The following is an 18,088-nucleotide window of genomic DNA, read 5'->3' on the forward strand; positions in this document are numbered from 1 at the left end:
AAATGCCAGTACTAGATAATTTAACGCGGTGGAACTCCACATATGAAATGCTAACCTCACTGCAGAAAATAAAAGAGTTCATAGAGCAGCAATGCCCTGACAGTGAAGATTTCCACTGGGAATTTGTAGTAGACTTTATTAAAGCTTTTAAACCTCTTGCCTTATGTACAAAACGGATGCAAAGCGAACAATATGTGGTTGGAGACTTTTACAGAGATTGGTTGTCGTGTGAACTAGAGTTGCATGATCTTGGTTCTACAGTCTCATACGCTGCGCAGCTGCATGATGCGATGAAAAGCCGGAAACAAAGCCTTATGAGCAATAATGCGTTCATTGCTGCTTTATATTTAGATCCTCGCTTTAATTTTAGAGGCCCTCTCATGTTGTCTCCACAACAAAAAGTTAATGCCGAGGTATATATGAGATCTACTAAACACACACTTTTTGTAATTTTAAATGCTACAATTTTGTTTATTCAGAATCATTTGCGAATGGAAAGCTCCGAAAATTCAATGTCATCGAGTCCTCAAAATCTGAATTTGCAATATTCTGAATGTTTGTCTTCTACATTCAGCAACTCTCTTTCCCGTTTAGAAAAATATATTTGTGAAGATATGGTAGAGACCTCAAGTGACGTAGAGGTAGTCCAAAATTTACGGCAAAAGTTAAGTGTATTCGCAAATGGGAGAAAAGTTTCTTTAGATACTGATATATTAAGCTACTGGAAGACCTTGCCTTCGGATAAAGATCTAACAAAACTTGCTGAAGTTGTTCTAGCTGTTCCAGCAACACAAGTTTCAGTGGAAAGGACATTCAGTGCCTTATCATTGACTTTAACAAAGCATCGCTCAAAACTAAACGACGCTACCTTAAATAACATACTTATAACAAAACTAAATTTCGATTTATTGTACTTCAGAGACAACGACATGCATGATATCTCCTCATACTAACATGGCATTTTGGAATGCCATATAACACAATTTAAATTAACGTTTGTTTACTTACTTTTATCTACATACAAGTAAAACTTTTCAATCACTTTGTATTTGTTGAAGCAACAAGTTGTCCTTATATGTGTTAAATATAAAAAAAACATAGAGTGATCCCTGCAAGACAGCTGAGCATCAAATAAGTGCTCATTTTATCATTATCACTAATTACAAAAGTGCTTATTAAAATACTCATTTTTGTTCAGGCGATGGGATAAAACTGAGCACTTTCCCCTTGTTGGTGTAATATTTTACCTCTTCTTACTAATTAAAACTTTGATTAATGAAAAATATATCTGCTCTGCTCTAGAAACTACCAAACTGCTTATTTTCGTTTTTATAAACACATCAGTGCTAATGAATAAAGTACTCATTGTTGTTATTAGCAAGTCCTCAGTGCTAATAAACAAACTACTCATTGTTGTCATTATTAACTCCTCAGCACTAATAATCAAACTACTCATTTTTGTCGTTATAAACTCCTCACCACTAATAATCAAACTACTCATTTTTGTCGTTATAAACTCCTCAGCACTAATAATCAAACTACTCATTTTTGTCGTTATAAACTCCTGAGTACAGGAAAACACAAATAAGTAGAAAATCAAAATTTTTACTTTTAAAAATGAATTGGTTTATTTAAAAAACGTTTATTAATACAAAACTCTTATAGTACATATGTGCAAACAAATAACATACTTTGTACATATCGATGGTCCTGTGCAATAACGACACAATTCACAATTCAAAAAACAAAACCCTTACTACTGTTAATTGGCTCATATATCTATCTAATCCATGTCGAATCCATGTCTAATATTTAGTACTTACTTTAGCAATCCTTACTGCTTACTTTATAAAAGGTTGGAAATGGATTAGACGAGGATTACAGAAAAGAGCGACATAACAGTAGTAACAGTTTTTATTTTTTGAATTTTGAATTTTGTAGTTATTGCAGAGGACCATTGATGTGGATGTGTATAACATTTAGTCTGTTCCAATAGCAGTCCGGTTTACAGGATTTAGTCAGAACTTACAGGAAGTCGTTCCTATTGACACAAAACCTGTAAGTGGGAACACATTTGAGAGAGTAAATGAGCAACTGTTCCTAGTCAGAAGTTACAGGATTTAGTCCGGAGATTTTTTTTCCTGTAAGTTCATGAAAAGTGTCAAACGATCAGCTGATTTACATGTGCAAACAAAAACAGAAAGCAGTGAAAGCAAAGAAGCTTATATTTGTTAAAAAATGGAAGTAAACAACGAAATATTTGAATATGTATAAATTTTAATAATTATTTAGTGATATTTCAGCCAAATCGGTGTAGTACCAATGACATGTAAACAAACCGTCTGACGTTTTTACAGGAAATAGTGCTTTTTGCGTTCCTATGCACTTCTGCAGCTGTTCTCCTTTTACTCTCATTTGAGAGCGTAAAATTGTAGTTTGACAGTTCCACAGGTTTTAGTCCGAAGTTCAAAGGAACAGACTAATTGCTGGTGCAGGCGTTGAAGGTGATGTTGGTGGTGGCCTTAAAGTAATAGTGGCGATGTTGAAGGTGATTTTGCTGGTAGAGGCGTGGAATGTTGATGGTGCGATTTTGCTGGTGCCGGTGTTGAATGATGATGGTGGCGATACTTCTGGTACCGGTGTTGAAGGTGATGGTACGATGTTGGTGGTGGCATTAAAGGTGATGGAGGAGGTGCGTGCGATATCAGCTGGTGACGGCATTAAAGATGATGGTGGGTTTTAATTTTAATTGTTGCAAATCTGTAATAACGAGAAAATCAATTAAAATGCACAAGTTAAGTAATTTACATATGTATGTACATACCTTAAGAATAATGATGCAAAGTCGACGGCAACGGCAACGGGAACATAAAATGAAGTTTGAAATATCTATAAAATTATACAATTTTTTTTATCAAATGTGACATTTTTCGACAAAACCTACTGTCATAAAAACTGCCATATTTCTAACTCGCTTTAACGCACAGAATTCCTATAAAAGTGGGAATTCCGCTCTAACAAATGAAAAATGTTTCACATTTCGAATACCAAATTTGTAAATGTGTGCGTGATAGCTAAAAAGTTGCGAAAGTGTGTGTAATGCTGTCGAATTTGAGGGGAAACTGCTCAGCCATGGCTTGCAGGGATATGTACCTGATCATACACTTCAGTTTCACTGTACACAGCATAGACATGAGCATGTGGTCTTCATGAAAATTTTACAAACAAACTCATGAGCATGTGCTTCATATCGAACAGCACACACATGCGCATGTGCGTTTTTTTTTATTTTCGAAGCACACACATGAGCAAGTGTTTCGCATCAAAGCGCACACACGTGAGTAGTGCGCAATAATTTTGTTTTTATAAGCATGCACTCATGTGCATGAGCAGTAAGCTCAATGGAATTTTTTTCAAGCACATGTGTGTGCAGAGCATGTGCGTGCAAATACGAACCCTGTTTAGAGGTGCCCAGACAGTGTTAAGATTTGAAAAAGCTGGACAAAACTTTAGAGATTTTTAAGTGACTTTTTAGAAAGTTATTTTTTTGACTATCTTGAGGTTGCCGACCACGAATTTGGTATAAATGAAAAACTCAACAAAAAATTTAATAAATTAATGACTGATTAAATAAAATGAACGATTAAAAGTTATTGTTATTGAGAGGACATATGTATGTATGTGTAATTACCACGTTTACATTACTTTACATGTAGAATAACTTGAATACCAGTAAATGTAAATAGTGGTAAATAATATCTATTCGACACTTAGTACTGAGTAAGTACTTTGAATCGATCCTGAGTAAATGTATCCTAATGCTTGGTACAGAGTACTTTCCTAGTTCTTTTGAGTTCTGAGTACTCTTACATACTTTCGAATTCTTGTGAGTACTTAGTACTTTCGAGTTCTTTTAAGTTCTGAGTACTCCAAGGTGTGAGTATTGAGTTCTTTTAAGTTCTGAGTACTTTCGAGTTCTTTTGTAAGTACTGAGTACTTTGGAATACTCAGTATCGATACTTTTAAAAATCGGGTACTGTCGATCCTTTTGAGAATCGAGTTCTGAGTACTTTCGGTATCGATACTGCCCAACACTAATATATATATCGCACACTAAATCCAAAACCGTCACAACTCAAAAAATCCTAAATGTTCAGGAGAGACAAAAAACTGTTGATGCTGCGCAATCGACGCAAGCAAAACCAAAGAGGTTTAGTGGTATTTTTCCAGTTAAAGAACATAGTGAAGAAGACGAAATTTTGGCGTACGTTGGGTATACGGTATGTGAACTGTTTCATGGAAAAAAATTAATTTGGAAAAATTTTGATTTGTGCCGGTTTTTGATTTAGGGTGCGATATATAGATCAGTGATGCACACGGGAGTCTCCGGGAGCTACTCGGCTTTCACACACAAGTCGCGTGTGCGCAGCTACCGAACTTATGCGCCGCTAGCAGCCGGTCAGTTTGCGTCACAGTATAGACAGTAACCAACCTTTTTGGATTGTTGTTGTAGTAGTCGTTGTTGTTGTAGGATTATTCACTCCTGAGGAAGGCACGGGGTTGTGTGCTGCTATTTAATGGCCTTCCTCAGACTTTTTCTTAGATTTCAGGGTTGTGTGCTGCATTATTATTAGATAAATAAATTTAAGCATTTGACAAATAGGGATTTTATTAAAATAAAACAAGTAAGAGCAGCGCTGTCTTCGGCTATGCCGAAGGCTTCATACCTTTCATGAATATCTGCAAATTTTACTTTGACAGATTACTGCTTTTGAATACATCTGCATACATCGATAGAGGAGTTACATACTTATATAAAAAATCGCATCTAAACAATCAGAGGTATGGAAGATATACTTTATATGGCACCAATCTAAGTGATTTTCACTGCTATGTGATCGGTATGTAAACCGGTAACACAATTTATTGGGTTTAGTTTCCTACATAAAGGAGATATATGGCAAAAACTGGTATCTGAACAATCAGTGCTATAGGAGATAAAGCTTATACAGCATAGATTTTGATGATTTTCTCAGTAGACTTTGTATTATTATTTATAAAATATCTTACGAAATTTATCGGTTTTAGCTATTCAAATAAAGGAGTTTTACCGTAAAATCCCATATCTGAACAATCAGATGTATGGAAGATATATGTTGTAGTCATCCGATCCTTGTTATTTTCACTGTAAGTATTCTGTAAATAATGAGTGAAAGTGGTGCGAAATTTCATGTTCCTATCTGCATAAATGGAGGAGTTATGATAAAAGACCTCATATCTGAACAATCAGTTGTATGGGGTCTGCAGGTTATAGTGACCCGACCTTTGTTATTTTCACTGTAAGTCTTCTGTTGATAACTATTGAAAACAGTGCGGAATTTCATGTTCCTAGCGATATAAATGGAGGAGTTATAACGAAAAATTTTATATCTGAACAATCAGTTGTATGGGGTCTATAGGTTATAGTGACCCGATCTTTGTAATTTTCACTGTAAGTATTCTGTTGATAATGGGTGCAAGTACTGCAAAATTTCATGTTCGTAGCTGCATAAATGGAGAAGTTACAACGAAAAATCCCATATCTGAACAATCAGTTGTATGGGAGCTATAGGTTATAGTGACCCGATCTTTGTAATTTTCACTGTAAGCATTCTGTTGATAATGGGTGCAAGTGCTGCGAAATTTCATGTTCGTAGCTGCGTAAATGGAGAAGTTATAACGAAAAATCTCATATCTGAACAATCAGTTGTATGGGAGCTATATGTTATAGTGGTCCGATTCTTCCGGTTCCGACAAATGATTAATACATTATAAAAATACACCCACCTACCAAATTTGATCCGGATATCTCGAAAACTGAGAGACTAGATTGCATACAAACAGACAGACAGACGGACAGACGGACAGACGGACATGGATAAATCAACTCAGCTCGACGTTCTGATCATATAAGTATACATTTTGATGGGTCTATCTCTTTTTGTTCTGGTACTTACAAACATCGGACCAAAGTTATAATACCATTTCATGCTCATGAAAGGTATAATTATAAATGGTGTTGAAAAAACAAACAAACGCCCGTCCGAAAGCTCTATTTTTGTGTGTTGTTAAAATTTATACATGGCGTATTGATGGTAATACAAGCAATGTATTCTTTTGTGGATTTTATGTTACTTGAGAATTTAGACAACGTGCGAGTTGCCAGGTTCTGTTATCAATATAATTAACACAAGCTTTTCCGCGTGGTTGCCTTTCAATAAATAGAATAAACAAATATTCGCAAATAAATTGGATTTATTTTATAACTGACAACTAGCGTACGCTTTTTGTTCTTTTCTCCATTTTGATTTTGACTTTATTACCGCCAACAACTTTATGTGTATACATATTTACAAGCTGTCAACATTTTGCGTAGTCCCACGAGCTAGGTAAAAACTATGGCATTCGTATTCACAACGAGAAATCTCAAAATTTTTGTTTGGTCTTTCCAAATTTTCTCTTTTTTATCAGTTGGCAAAGGCCCTCAGTGGCAGCGCTCCGAGCGTTGGGATAGTAATTTCATGTCAATTAGTAGAAAAGTTCCATGTTGAAAAAACTTTTTATTATGGCGAGAAAATTTTACATTTCTGTTGTGCCAATTCGTAACTTTTTACTGCTGGAAATTTTTGACAGTTGCTCTGGTGCAAAAGAAGTTGAGAAATTAAAATCAGAAATAATACAAAAAAAACTTGTCTTTACTGACTTCTATTCTTCTAGAACTAAAAGCCATGCATTTATTAGACGCCTTAGTAATAAAATTAGAACAAAAAAATTCTTCAAAACCGTCAGGCCGGGTTGAAAATTTTCATTCACCTCATAGTTAACAAAACTTTACAATCCGTAGTACTTTTCTATCAATTCGCAAATGCCGTTTGCACAAAAAAGGTTATGAAATGCGTTTTATTTATGTAAATCGTTCAGAAAATGAGTCATTTGTGTATACCATTTTATGTGGAATTATTCAATAAATTTCGTTTTACACTATACTTTTTGAAACTTCGGAGTTAATTATTTTTTGTTTCTTAAAATCAACCCTGCGTGCTTGGAAGGCCTGTGTACCAATAATTTCATCCCTAGCATATTCATCCCCGAGGAAGGCAGTCGCCAAATTCACCGAAGGTTGTTTACTGCCCTGCAAGACAGCTAACAGCTAGAATTGTGGTTAACCGGTAGTTATCGTTCATTTGTGAAGCGGTATATAAACTGGCTAACTTTGTTCTAGCCGTGTGCAAATATTAACCACTTTTTCATATACGTGTGATACGTTATCTCCCTTACACTAATAGAACTGTTCGATTTCAACGAACTATAGCTGCACTACTCTAATTCCCCTTTCATAGCGACCGAAGTGGTTAATGTTGTGGTGAACACTTAGTTAATGATAGCTGCTGAAGTAGCTAATGTTATGGTTACCATGTAGTTAATGATAGTTGCTGAAGTGGCTAATGTTGTGGTGAACATGTAACTAACGATGGTTGCTGAAGTGGCTAATGTTGTGGTTAACATGTACCTAAAGTTAGCTGCTGAAGTAGCTAATATTATGGTTACCATGTAGTTAACGATACCTACTGAAGTAGTTAGTGCTATCGTGTTTATAACCACAAATTTTTTAAGTAAATTGTACAAAAAGTAATTTTTTCATTATTCATTTATTTATTTCAATAACATATTTAAAAACATAAATATGACCGCTTTCATAATGACAAAATAATGTAGTATTAAAATTTATTAAATAATAAAATATTAATTTAAATAATCAGATCAGTGAGTAATTCAATTAATTATTGTTATTTCTGCTGTTAAAATGTTTAAAACTATGTATTTACATTTACTAATTACTAAGCTTTTATAAATAGGTAGGTAGGTAGGTTTTTTGTTGTTAAAATTCCAGTATGCAAATTTTAATATAAAATTATTAAAAAAACTATTGTTAAAATTTACTTTTTACACTATTTACAATTATTTACAAATTAATAAAGGTAGTCGGGATGTTTTGTATATGCCCTTGCATGTGTATTTGTGGTTTTTGGTAGAAAATGTAGTGAAATTTCTTACAGCAATACAATATAAAAGTTTACTTCATTACCTACCAAAAACCACAAATACAGAATTCAAGAGCATATCAACTGCTAAGTGGAAGATCGACCTATCTCGGCAGCCAGCTCGAAAACATCCTATCTCAAAAAACTTTTCAATTCGTTTTTTAGAATTCGTTTCAAAAACGTCCTATCTCAGCACATTTTCAATACATTTTGAAGTGAGATAGGGCCTTTTTGAACCGAACTCGGAAGCGTTTTTTAATAAAATTCTGAAATAGGGCGTTCTTGAAAAGTTTTTTGAGATAGGGCATTTTCGAACTGGCTGCCGAGGTCGATCTTCCACTCCGCAGTCGATATACAAAAAATCCCGAATAGCCGTATTTAAATAACGTTTTTGAAATTTAGATTGGAAAGTTATTAAATTTTTATGTTACATTTTTTTAGAGATTAATAATAAGATAATTAAATTAATTATTGTTAGATTTGTTATTATGTTTAATTTTTTTTTTATTACAATTTGTTTGTACCTATTGTGGCTTAGGAACGCATCTGTTGGAAAAATATAAATGCATTACTTCCTGAAATAAGTCAAATAAACAATTAAAACATATTTACCGAAAACTAATTCTATTGTTTTTAGCCCCAGAAGTGGAGCTTTGTTGGCTTTGCCCTCATAATTGTATGAAATGAGTAGAGTGTCGGCAAAAATGCTTCTCAACACGTGTTTCACACAACCCTTAGCACCCTTCAATTTTAAAATTATGTTCAGCTGGAAAAGATTATAAAATTTATAAATACTAGATATGTACATAAATGCAATTATAAATATAAATGTAAATAATAAAATATAATATATGACTATATAAACGAAATATAAATTAACACCAATCGAAAGATCTTATTTAAAATAGTAAAACTGCATCTTTAACTAAAAATCGTCAAAATCTTTCACAGACAAGCAAAATATCATATGTTTACAGAGCGGTAAGTCACAGCAAAAACTGTTATTTAAAAGAAAATATTTAGTTGTTGAAAACAAATTTTTCAAAAGTTTGTGAACAGCGAAAAAGTAATTATATAATAAGAGCGTTCCAGATCGTCTACGATTTGCAGGATTTAGTCCAAAGTTGTTCCCATACGCCACGTTCACATAAGGTTTATCAAAGGCAGAAACAGCTGTTCCTGTAAAACCTGCAAATCCTAGAGTACGGGAACAAGCTAAATATGTATTCTGTTTTTTAATTATAATATAGTTCTCTTTGACGGTAAAATATGTTTTGTTGACATATGCTGTTTTGCGTGTTCTTGAAAGATAGAGTTAAGTGGCTCATAGTACAACAAAAATCCTACAAACCATTTCCATAAATTTTCATGCCCATTTCCCGCTTTTTGATACGATTTGTAAAAATATTTCGAGTATGGAATTTTATAGTCCACTGAATTTTATTATAATAAGATTTAAGTTTAAAGTTTCTACAAATTTGCGGCATTTTTTAGATTTTCTTTTGTGTGATTGAGTTTATTTTTGTATGGGAGAAAGTAAGCCAATCCGTTCACAAAAAAATCGCATTTGTGAAAATTTCAAACTTGCATATTATTATACTAAAAATCAGTGGGCTACAGAATTGCACACTCAAAACATTTTTAAAATTCGTATCAAAAAGCTGGAAAAGTGCATGAAAATTAAATTAAATTTTATCGAATTTTCCTATTATTTGTACAAAGTTTGGAACTTTGGTTTTTACGATTTTTGTTATACATACTATAAACCAAATTTTAATAAAAAAAAATTGCATACATATGTATATACGAATAAAAATTAATATGAGTAAAATAAAATGCATATATACAACTAATATGATATATACAAACATTTGTATATGTGTATAAAAAACAACAAAAAAATTAGCAAAATTTACCATCGCATCGGAGTGTGGTTTGTTTCCCAAAAGATTCTCCAAAGTATTTAACTTTTCCTGGGATGATAGTGGAAGCATACTTTGAAGCAAAGTATGCTCTTTACTAATAGCATCTCCAGTGATTCGGGAAATACTTTGGTGAACTTTCGAGGTCACCACTTTGCACTCTCGCAGTAGCTGCCCTTGAGCTTGAACTTCCGCGCGTTCGGGCATCTGAAAAAAAAATTAAATTATTAAACAATAATTTTATCATTCATAAATATGTACATTGATATAACCTTTTCGGCCAGAGCATTTGCTATTCCGTCCACCTTTGACTCAACTCTTCCAATGGCGGCCATGACGCCATCAAACATTTCTTTTTGCCTCTCCAGCAGGTGAGACAAGGTAAATTGTTGACCTGTGTTGCTTGTTGTTGTTGTAGTGGCTACACCCGTGTTGGTGGTTACTGTTGGCTGGGAGACAAAGCGCTCCTCGTAAGGCAGTGCCACATGAAAGCGCTTTCTATGTAGGGCTGCATCTGAAAGCGCAGGAATGTTTGATTAAAAACTATTAAACATATTGTAAATGTATATGTATGTATATTTTCGAAATACCTGTGTTGCTCGTGCGTGGTGGAGAGAGCGCTTCGGTATCTCCCAGGAACAGTGGTGACAAATCCATTGCTTCAAGAGAAGGAAAAAAAAAGATTATGCAGAATCGGAACTAAAATAAACTTATTCGTATCAGGAATCCAAAAATAAAAATTCTACCTTCATGTTAAACTGTTACTACTGCGAATTATGACAACTACCAGTGGTTGAGTTCACTACTTCATAGCAGCAGTGGCACGGAAACGTGGATCTGCTATTGCAACTTCTCTACTTGAATAGATGAGAAGCAGTGTCAGAATCGGGAAACACAAGAAAGCCTTTCTTGTTTTAATTAGTGCTATGTTTCGTTGAGGCTATCATAATATTGTTGTATGTGCTATTACTCTGACTACAAATATCACTTCGTTCATATTTTAGTTCTCCTACCTGATCTGTGCCTCAACGAAACATAGAACCAAGTAAAACAAGAAAGGTCCTCGTGTGTTTTCCGATTCTGGCCGTGCTTCTTATCCATTCAAGTAGAGAAGTAGCAATAGCAGAGCAATGTTTCCATTTCCACTGCTGCTATGAAGTAGCAAACCCAATCACTGTTGTTGAACTGTGCACTACACTTTGTAAACTATGGCTTCCAGAATGTCCGCATTCACCAGTCCTAAATTTGAAAATATATGCACATAAAAAGGTATCGCATAATCGTAAGAAAGACTGTTTTCCAAAACATATCAGTTTTTAAGCGCACAACCATGAAATTCCAATTTACAACTTGTTGAACTGACTCGTTTTGGAAAACCTCCAAAGGCTGACCTACTACACTTTTTACATATGTAAACACTGCACTTTCTTTTGTTGTTTACATTTGCACATAATTAGCCTGTTCCCGTACTTCACGATTTGCAGGATTTGCAGGTTTTACCGGAACAGCTGTTTTTGCCTTTAATAAGCCTTATGTGAACGTGGCGTACGGGAACGACTTTGGACTAAATCCTGCAAAACCTGCAAATCGTAGACGTTCTGGAACGCACTAAATAAGCCTGTTCCAGGTACTTCACGCTTCGCAGGTTTTTAGAGGAAGCTCTTTCTGTACGCCATAAGGTTTATTAATTGCAAAAACAGCTTTTCTTTTGAAATGTGCAAATCGGGAAGCACCAGGAACATGATTAATGTAGGCAGTTGCAGCAGAAGCAACGTTTATTCGTCGCATGAAAACTTACCGAATAATGTATGCAGCGCTGTTTATTGGTGGCGGCGATAAAGGTGGTGGATATTCTGGTGTGGTGCCTGACTGGAGGTGGCGTTGATGTTCCGTGGTAGCAGGGTCGAAGATAAATTTAGAATGAAAAATCGCAAATCTGTAAATGCAAAATTATCAATTAAAATATACAAATATGTGAATAATTCTAATACATACCTTAATTATATGATTAAATCGCAGTGTTTCGGCAATCTAAAAGAAAAAAATTCCATTATAAACAATGCAAATTGTTAAAACGTTCTCTTACCTTCAAATGTTTTTGCAAAATTAACGCTTTTATTTACAGCCTACTGTGATCAAAGATGTCAAACTTTTGCTAAAGTCACAGCCTCTGTGATCAAAGCTGTCAAATTTTGCTTCATTTCCACTTACTCGCTCTAACGCATAAAATTCTTATTACAGTAAAAATTTTTATTAGGTCCGGTGCTCTCACTCAGAATTTTGTTTTGACAGTCGGAAAAATAAATTTGTAAATGTGTGGGTAGCACATGATGCAATAATGAAAGGTGTTATACGTTGGCAACTTCCCGCTCTAATCCGCCATCTTGAACTACCTTAGGAGAAACTGTGTTGTTTCTTTGCTATTTTCACTGAACATTTCCCAAAATATTAGAAAAAAATTCTGAACAAGCTACATTGATTCAATTTTCGTTGTTCGTTTTGTTCTTATTCGCTGACATTTGTTTTCCAATTGCGTGAAATTTGGTAAGTATTGTAATAAAACTGAATTATTTTACAAATAAATTATAATTTTGCATTTATTAGGTCATTTCCTTAGTGTTTCGCTGACCGACCTGTGCTGGTATTGTGATTAAGAGCTAATACACGTAAGTTACAACATATTATTTTGACTTTATTGATGAACCATTCCATTTGAGCTCTTTGTTATTTCAAAACCTAATGAACCATTTATTCGCAGATTTTTCGGACAATTCTGCTGTGCTGCGTTCCTGCTCCGCCTGTATATTGCTCCGCCGTATTTTATAGTGTTGCGTTCCTGTTGCGCCTTTGCGTTAGTGTGTGCGTTGTGATTTAGACACGTTGAAGTAAGTTGAAACCAGGTTCTCGTTTGGTAAAAACCTAAAAAACCATTTATTTGCAGATTTTTTGTATGCTTCTGTTGTGCTGCGTTCCTGCTCCACCCGTGTATTAGATTGCTGCGTTCCTGTTAACATACATATCGTCGCTTAAAGTACAAAACCGCGTAACTGACATTTGCTGCTAAAAATTGGATTCGCTCACACACGTTTTTGGATCAATCCTTATCCATTCTTCCTGAAATATACTAGCCAAAAATGCGATTGCTTTTTACAAAAAGATAACCATTTTGAAATATGAGTGTTTTTACTCTCTAGAAATTAATTTATGCAACCTCGCATACGTGGGTTTGCATTATCTCTATACGCGGTTTTGCAATTTATTGATACATGGTTTTGTACTTTAAACGACGATATGTATGTAGATGTATGTACATATATATCACATACATTGACTTAGATATGTATACACAATTAATGGTGTACATAAATTTTTTTATATTGAAACTAGATATGTATATAGTACATATTTTATTATTATTAGTCGGTTCAAAAAAGTCCTATCGAAGTCCTACTTCGAAAATGTGCTGATATAGGATGTTTTTGAACCGAGTTCCGAGATAGGGCATTTTTCAATCAAATTCTAAAATAGGGCGTTTTTCAGCTATTGATATGACCGATACTGTATGTATATAATAAATTTTGTACAATTAAAAAAGTGGATTTACTAAAATGAACACAACGTATTAATTACAAATTCTGAAATATGTCGTTAATTTCAAAAACAAATAAATAAAACTTTAAAAAGTAGTCAATGCTTGCTGTATGACACGAACTTGGATATACGTGGACTTGGGTAATGTATAATTCCTTATATGATTCCTCAAAGTATCCCTTGTATAACACTGTGGAACACAAAAAAACCTTATTGCGACTATATCAGGTTTGATAGCTGTTGGCCATACCAATAATGCCTCATACTAAGATTTACTAGATCAATTCGTGTTCTCCGAGAAAAAAAATTTTCACGATCCAAAAATCTGAAAAATTGTTTTTCTCCAAAGTTTGAACATTTATCGTTTTTGGCCTATATTTTGTTGAAAATACCATACAAAGCAAATATAGGTCAAAAAACAAAGAATTTTCAAAATTTTGAGAAAAGAATTTGGCGGCTATACTTAGATTTTTGAATCGTGACATTTTTTTTTTCTCGAGAACACGAATTGATCTAGTAAAACTGAGCATGAGGCATTATTGGTATGGTCAACAGCTATGAAACCTGATATATGCGCACAAGAAGCCTATATGAAAGAGGGGGACAAAAGATCACACGTAAATGAATTCCTCATTTTGGCCTGTACAATATAAGGGACACATTTCAAATTCATAAGGGATAATTTTCTTAGTGATACGGCTCATAAAAGGAATTATATAAGCCATATTGTTCTAGCTGGGTATTCATCAGCTCGAAAATTTTAAGCATATTATCATATTCCTGTGAATAAAAACACGCCTAATTTTATTATTTTAATTATCTACAATTTTATGAGACTACCAAGCCATATATATACCTATTCTGATAATCGGAACGCTGTTGAGAAGGCATACAATTTAGTACTTTTTCAACTAAAAGGCTTTTTTTTATTCCCGTTTATCTTGTACTTCCAAAATACAATATTGACCTAAGGTAGTTCGATTTCGAGCTGTCACAACGTACAACACCTTTCATTATTGCATCATGTGGGTAGCATAGCTAAAAAGTTGCGAGTGTGTGTGTAAATCTGTTGAATTTCAGGGGCAACTGGTTAGCTGTGGCTTGCAGGGTGGTTATATTGTGGTTTGCGTTTGTACTTCATGCTGTAAGACTGTGTTTATACGCGGAAACTTTTATCGACGCGATTTTTCACATTCCCTTTTGGTGTTGCTCGTTTCATTTACACACGGCGATTTGTGTGTATGCAATTGTTGTTGTCAGCTGTGAACAGCTTTTCAATTTACACAGACGAACGAGAGCACAAAGCGTGTTGCCCGAACACGAGCAACTCGGTGCCCCTCTCCTTTCCTCGTCACGCTCTCTCCTACGAACGTCGAGTTGCGGCAACAAAAATAGCCGTGTGTAAATAAGCACTAAGCATCACGTGCGCGAGCTGTTTTGCTGAGTACACACATACAGATACAAAAATATTGTGCTTGTATTGGGAGCTCTGCCAACGCTGTGCACCACTGATATAGATGTACATACATATATTCAAATTAGCGAGGGAGAGAAGAGGAAAGAAATACGCGAAGAAACTAAAAAAAAACCATCGAAGTAGGCGTATTTTATTTGAATTTTGTGTTTTAAATATTTTTGACTGAGCACTCAAGAACAATTATAGTGGGTGTATGTACACACATACATATGTAAATACTAAAGTACTTGTAAATATGTACGTGAACCTAATGAAATAAGAACATCAAAGTAGGCACAGCTGATTTATAAATTCTGTTACTACGTTTATACACACGTATTATTTGCAAATAACAATTTGCAAAATGGTAAACTTTGCCTTATAAACGCTGAGTTAATTTTTCATTTGCAAATAACTAAATAACGCAAATAAGTATTGATTAGTGATACTATTTGCAAATAAGCGTAAGACGACGCCGTTCTTAGGTTTATTTTCTTTTTCGATGGTCATCTTATTGCCTTTTTATAATCAAGACGTTGCCATTTGTAACTCTATTTTCTTTTTCGAGGGTCATATTATTGCCTTTTTATAATCAGGAAAAATAAAAAAATAATTTTTCACCATCGAATAAACAGTGAGTTAGGTATTTGCAAATTATTTTTATTTGCAAATAGCTTACATAGAAACGTCGTATGTCTCTCACTGAAATCCCAACAAATATACATAGCCTATGTCCATACCAGGGTTGTTGCGAATATTCGCATTCGCAACCGCGGAGCTTCCGCATTAATTTTAACATTCCCATTCGCTTTCGCATTCGCAATAATCAATGCGGAGCTTTTGCGAATGCGAATGTTGTGCAAGTGCACCGATAAAACGTATATATAGCGAAAAAAATGACGAACTGTAGCCAATATTTTTGCCCGTGGTCGTGGGAGTATTTGTGTAACAAAACTGTTCAAATGTCATATTTATCAACTTTGATAAAAATGTCTTTAAACATATTATTTCTTAAGCTATATAACCGAGTTATCAATGGGCAGCCATTCAAGTTTCAACTTCTACTTGACCTTTGACTTACGTCAAAGAGAAGAAAGCCTTTTTAAAATTTTTTTGTGCTTTGTATACCTGCATTGGTTTCTATCTTTATTATAATTTTTTTGGACTAGTCTTAAAAAAACCACTAGCCACAAAAGAAGAAAGTGTGGACTGTAATTCTTATAACCAAATTTTCGTAATTTGCTTTTGATGTTACATATATTCGTTTCAATAATTTCAAATGGGGCTCTTTGGGGAGTTTATTTTTAGCAAAAATTTTAAAAACAGTAATTTTGTTTTCTTGTCGGGCAATATTTTTTTATAGGGATATACATTGGATCCTTGTCTAAAAACTTCTGTGGTAAAACTGTCCATTTTTTTGCTATTTAAAGTCAAAGAGTAAGCTCCTGCAATAGGGATTTCCAGCAGAAATGATCAACGTCTGGGTGTAAACAGAATCGATGCTCAAATAATTAAAAAACTATTAATAGGTCTGACCTTTGATAAGATAAGAATTACGTTACTATTTGAGATTTAAATGCCTATAAAAAACAGGGTGATTTTTTTTTAAATAACAATATTCTGATCCGATTCGGCTGGTATCCACGACTTTGAAAACAGAATTTTGTTGAAAATTTTCATTCCTGGAAAATAATAATTTATTTTCCATATCCACCTATTTAGCTCGCTATAAGCACAAATTTTTCAAACCAGTCGCAGAAGAAAGTGTTAAAAATGAATTACAAAAACTAAAATCGAAAAACGCTGATGAGGTTACAGATTCGCCAAATTCTGAAACAGCCAAAGGAATGAGAGTGAAAAATTATTTTTAAAAAGCTTTAGCAAAATCTGACATATCTGGTTTGGCTTGTAAGCGCTGTTTAAACAACTATCTCACCATTATGATAGATAATTGTTTCTTAAAAATACTTGATATCCGCATTTGCATCCGCATCCGCCGATGTTAGCTGTTAGATATTCACATCCGCATTCACATCCGCGGATGTCTAAAATTTCACATTCGCAACATCCCTAGTCCATACATGCTCCTAGGGCGGGTCGATTTGTAGGGGCCCAAAAAAATTAACAGAGGCACATCGCGGTTGTGATTATTTGGGTCATTTCAAGCATTTTTGCCCAAGGAACCATAGGTCTAAAATGAATTTCGAGCCAGCGATTTTTTCTATCTATTTTTTTTTCAAAAAGTGGCTCACCTGTTGAAACAACTGTATTTAAAACTAGCCAAAATGTGTATCTGGGGGTGTTTGGGTTCGAGGAATCCATATATGGCATTCATTTTTTCTTTTGAGGGCTGGCAGGGGGCGCCTCCGTCCTTTCTTTTAATTCTAACGCTATTTTTCCGAAAATCGACAACATTTTTGCCAAAATCCACGAAATTTGACTTTCTCGTAATGCAACTTCAATTTTTAAATAGCGTAAAATGTTTAGCGTTAAAATTTTTGTTTTATTTTTTCTTTTGTATATTTTTTTATGTTACATATTAAACACAGTACGAAAATGAAAAAGCATGCTGTCATCACACAATCATAAATTTTTGAATTAAAAAAAAACATATTAAAATAAGAAAAAAGTTTGTTTTGTAAAATCCAGATGGCTATTCAAAAATTTAAATTGCATGACGAGAAAGTCAAATTTCGTGGATTTTCGCAACAATGTTGTCGATTTTCGGAAAAAAGGCATTAAAATCCAAAATATAGTACGGAAGCGCCCTCTGGTGGCCCTCAAAAGAAAAAATTAATGCCATGAATTGATTTCTCGACCCCAGGAACCCTCAGAGACACATTTCGGCTAGTTTTCAATAAAGCTGTTTCAACAGGTGAGTAACTTTTTGGAAAAAAAACTAGATAGAAAAAATCGCTGGCTCGAAATTCATTTTAGACCTATGGTTTCTTGGGCAAAAATGCTTGAATGCGCCTGCGCGTATTATATGTTAGTTATTAATTTTTAAATAGGTAGCAGCCCCATTAAAAAAATAAAAG

The 18,088-nt window shown here is 34.2% G+C and overlaps 2 protein-coding genes and 2 long non-coding RNA genes across 5 annotated transcripts in view; 1 reads left to right on the forward strand and 3 right to left on the reverse strand.

The window, feature by feature from the left end:
* The window catches only part of LOC118734135 (WSCD family member GA21586), a gene marked incomplete at its 5' end in the record, with an annotated part of 276,288 nt that overhangs the window by 20,201 nt on the left and 237,999 nt on the right, over nucleotides 1-18,088 (reverse strand).
* Nucleotides 1,695-2,844, reverse strand: LOC118734136 (zinc finger protein castor homolog 1-like). The gene is made up of 2 exons (XM_036463847.1): nucleotides 2,485-2,844; nucleotides 1,695-1,979 (listed from the first exon to the last, which is right to left on the reverse strand). The coding sequence occupies exons 1-2, from the start codon at nucleotides 2,719-2,721 to the stop codon at nucleotides 1,842-1,844; spliced, it is 375 nt and encodes a 124-aa protein (XP_036319740.1). The 5' UTR covers nucleotides 2,722-2,844; the 3' UTR covers nucleotides 1,695-1,841.
* Nucleotides 10,533-12,317, reverse strand: LOC118734139. Of its 2 annotated transcripts, none has more exons than XR_004992339.1 (3): nucleotides 12,090-12,317; nucleotides 11,999-12,034; nucleotides 10,533-11,939 (listed from the first exon to the last, which is right to left on the reverse strand). It is a non-coding gene; the product is annotated as an uncharacterized LOC118734139 (long non-coding RNA). The 2 variants fall into 2 exon arrangements; XR_004992340.1 differs by having other exon boundaries at nucleotides 10,533-10,662; nucleotides 10,750-11,939; nucleotides 11,999-12,317.
* On the forward strand, nucleotides 12,504-13,047 carry LOC118734138. Its single transcript, XR_004992338.1, has 4 exons — nucleotides 12,504-12,547; nucleotides 12,608-12,669; nucleotides 12,762-12,888; nucleotides 12,945-13,047. It is a non-coding gene; the product is annotated as an uncharacterized LOC118734138 (long non-coding RNA).

Source organism: Rhagoletis pomonella, unplaced genomic scaffold (assembly GCF_013731165.1).
Source record: "Rhagoletis pomonella isolate Grant_MI unplaced genomic scaffold, Rhpom_1.0 Rhpom_scaffold_00002, whole genome shotgun sequence".
NCBI classification, from domain to species: Eukaryota; Metazoa; Arthropoda; class Insecta; order Diptera; family Tephritidae; genus Rhagoletis; species Rhagoletis pomonella.

Bases quoted from the DNA above. Each gene is read 5' to 3' on its own strand.
- LOC118734136 (XM_036463847.1), bottom strand. From the start codon at position 2,721: ATGCCGTCACCAGCTGATATCGCACGCACCTCCTCCATCACCTTTAAT. The intron at 1,980-2,484 runs ATTAGTCTGTTC...GGAACAGACTAA, and splicing joins CTTCAACGCCTGCACCAGCA to ATGTTATACACATCCACATC.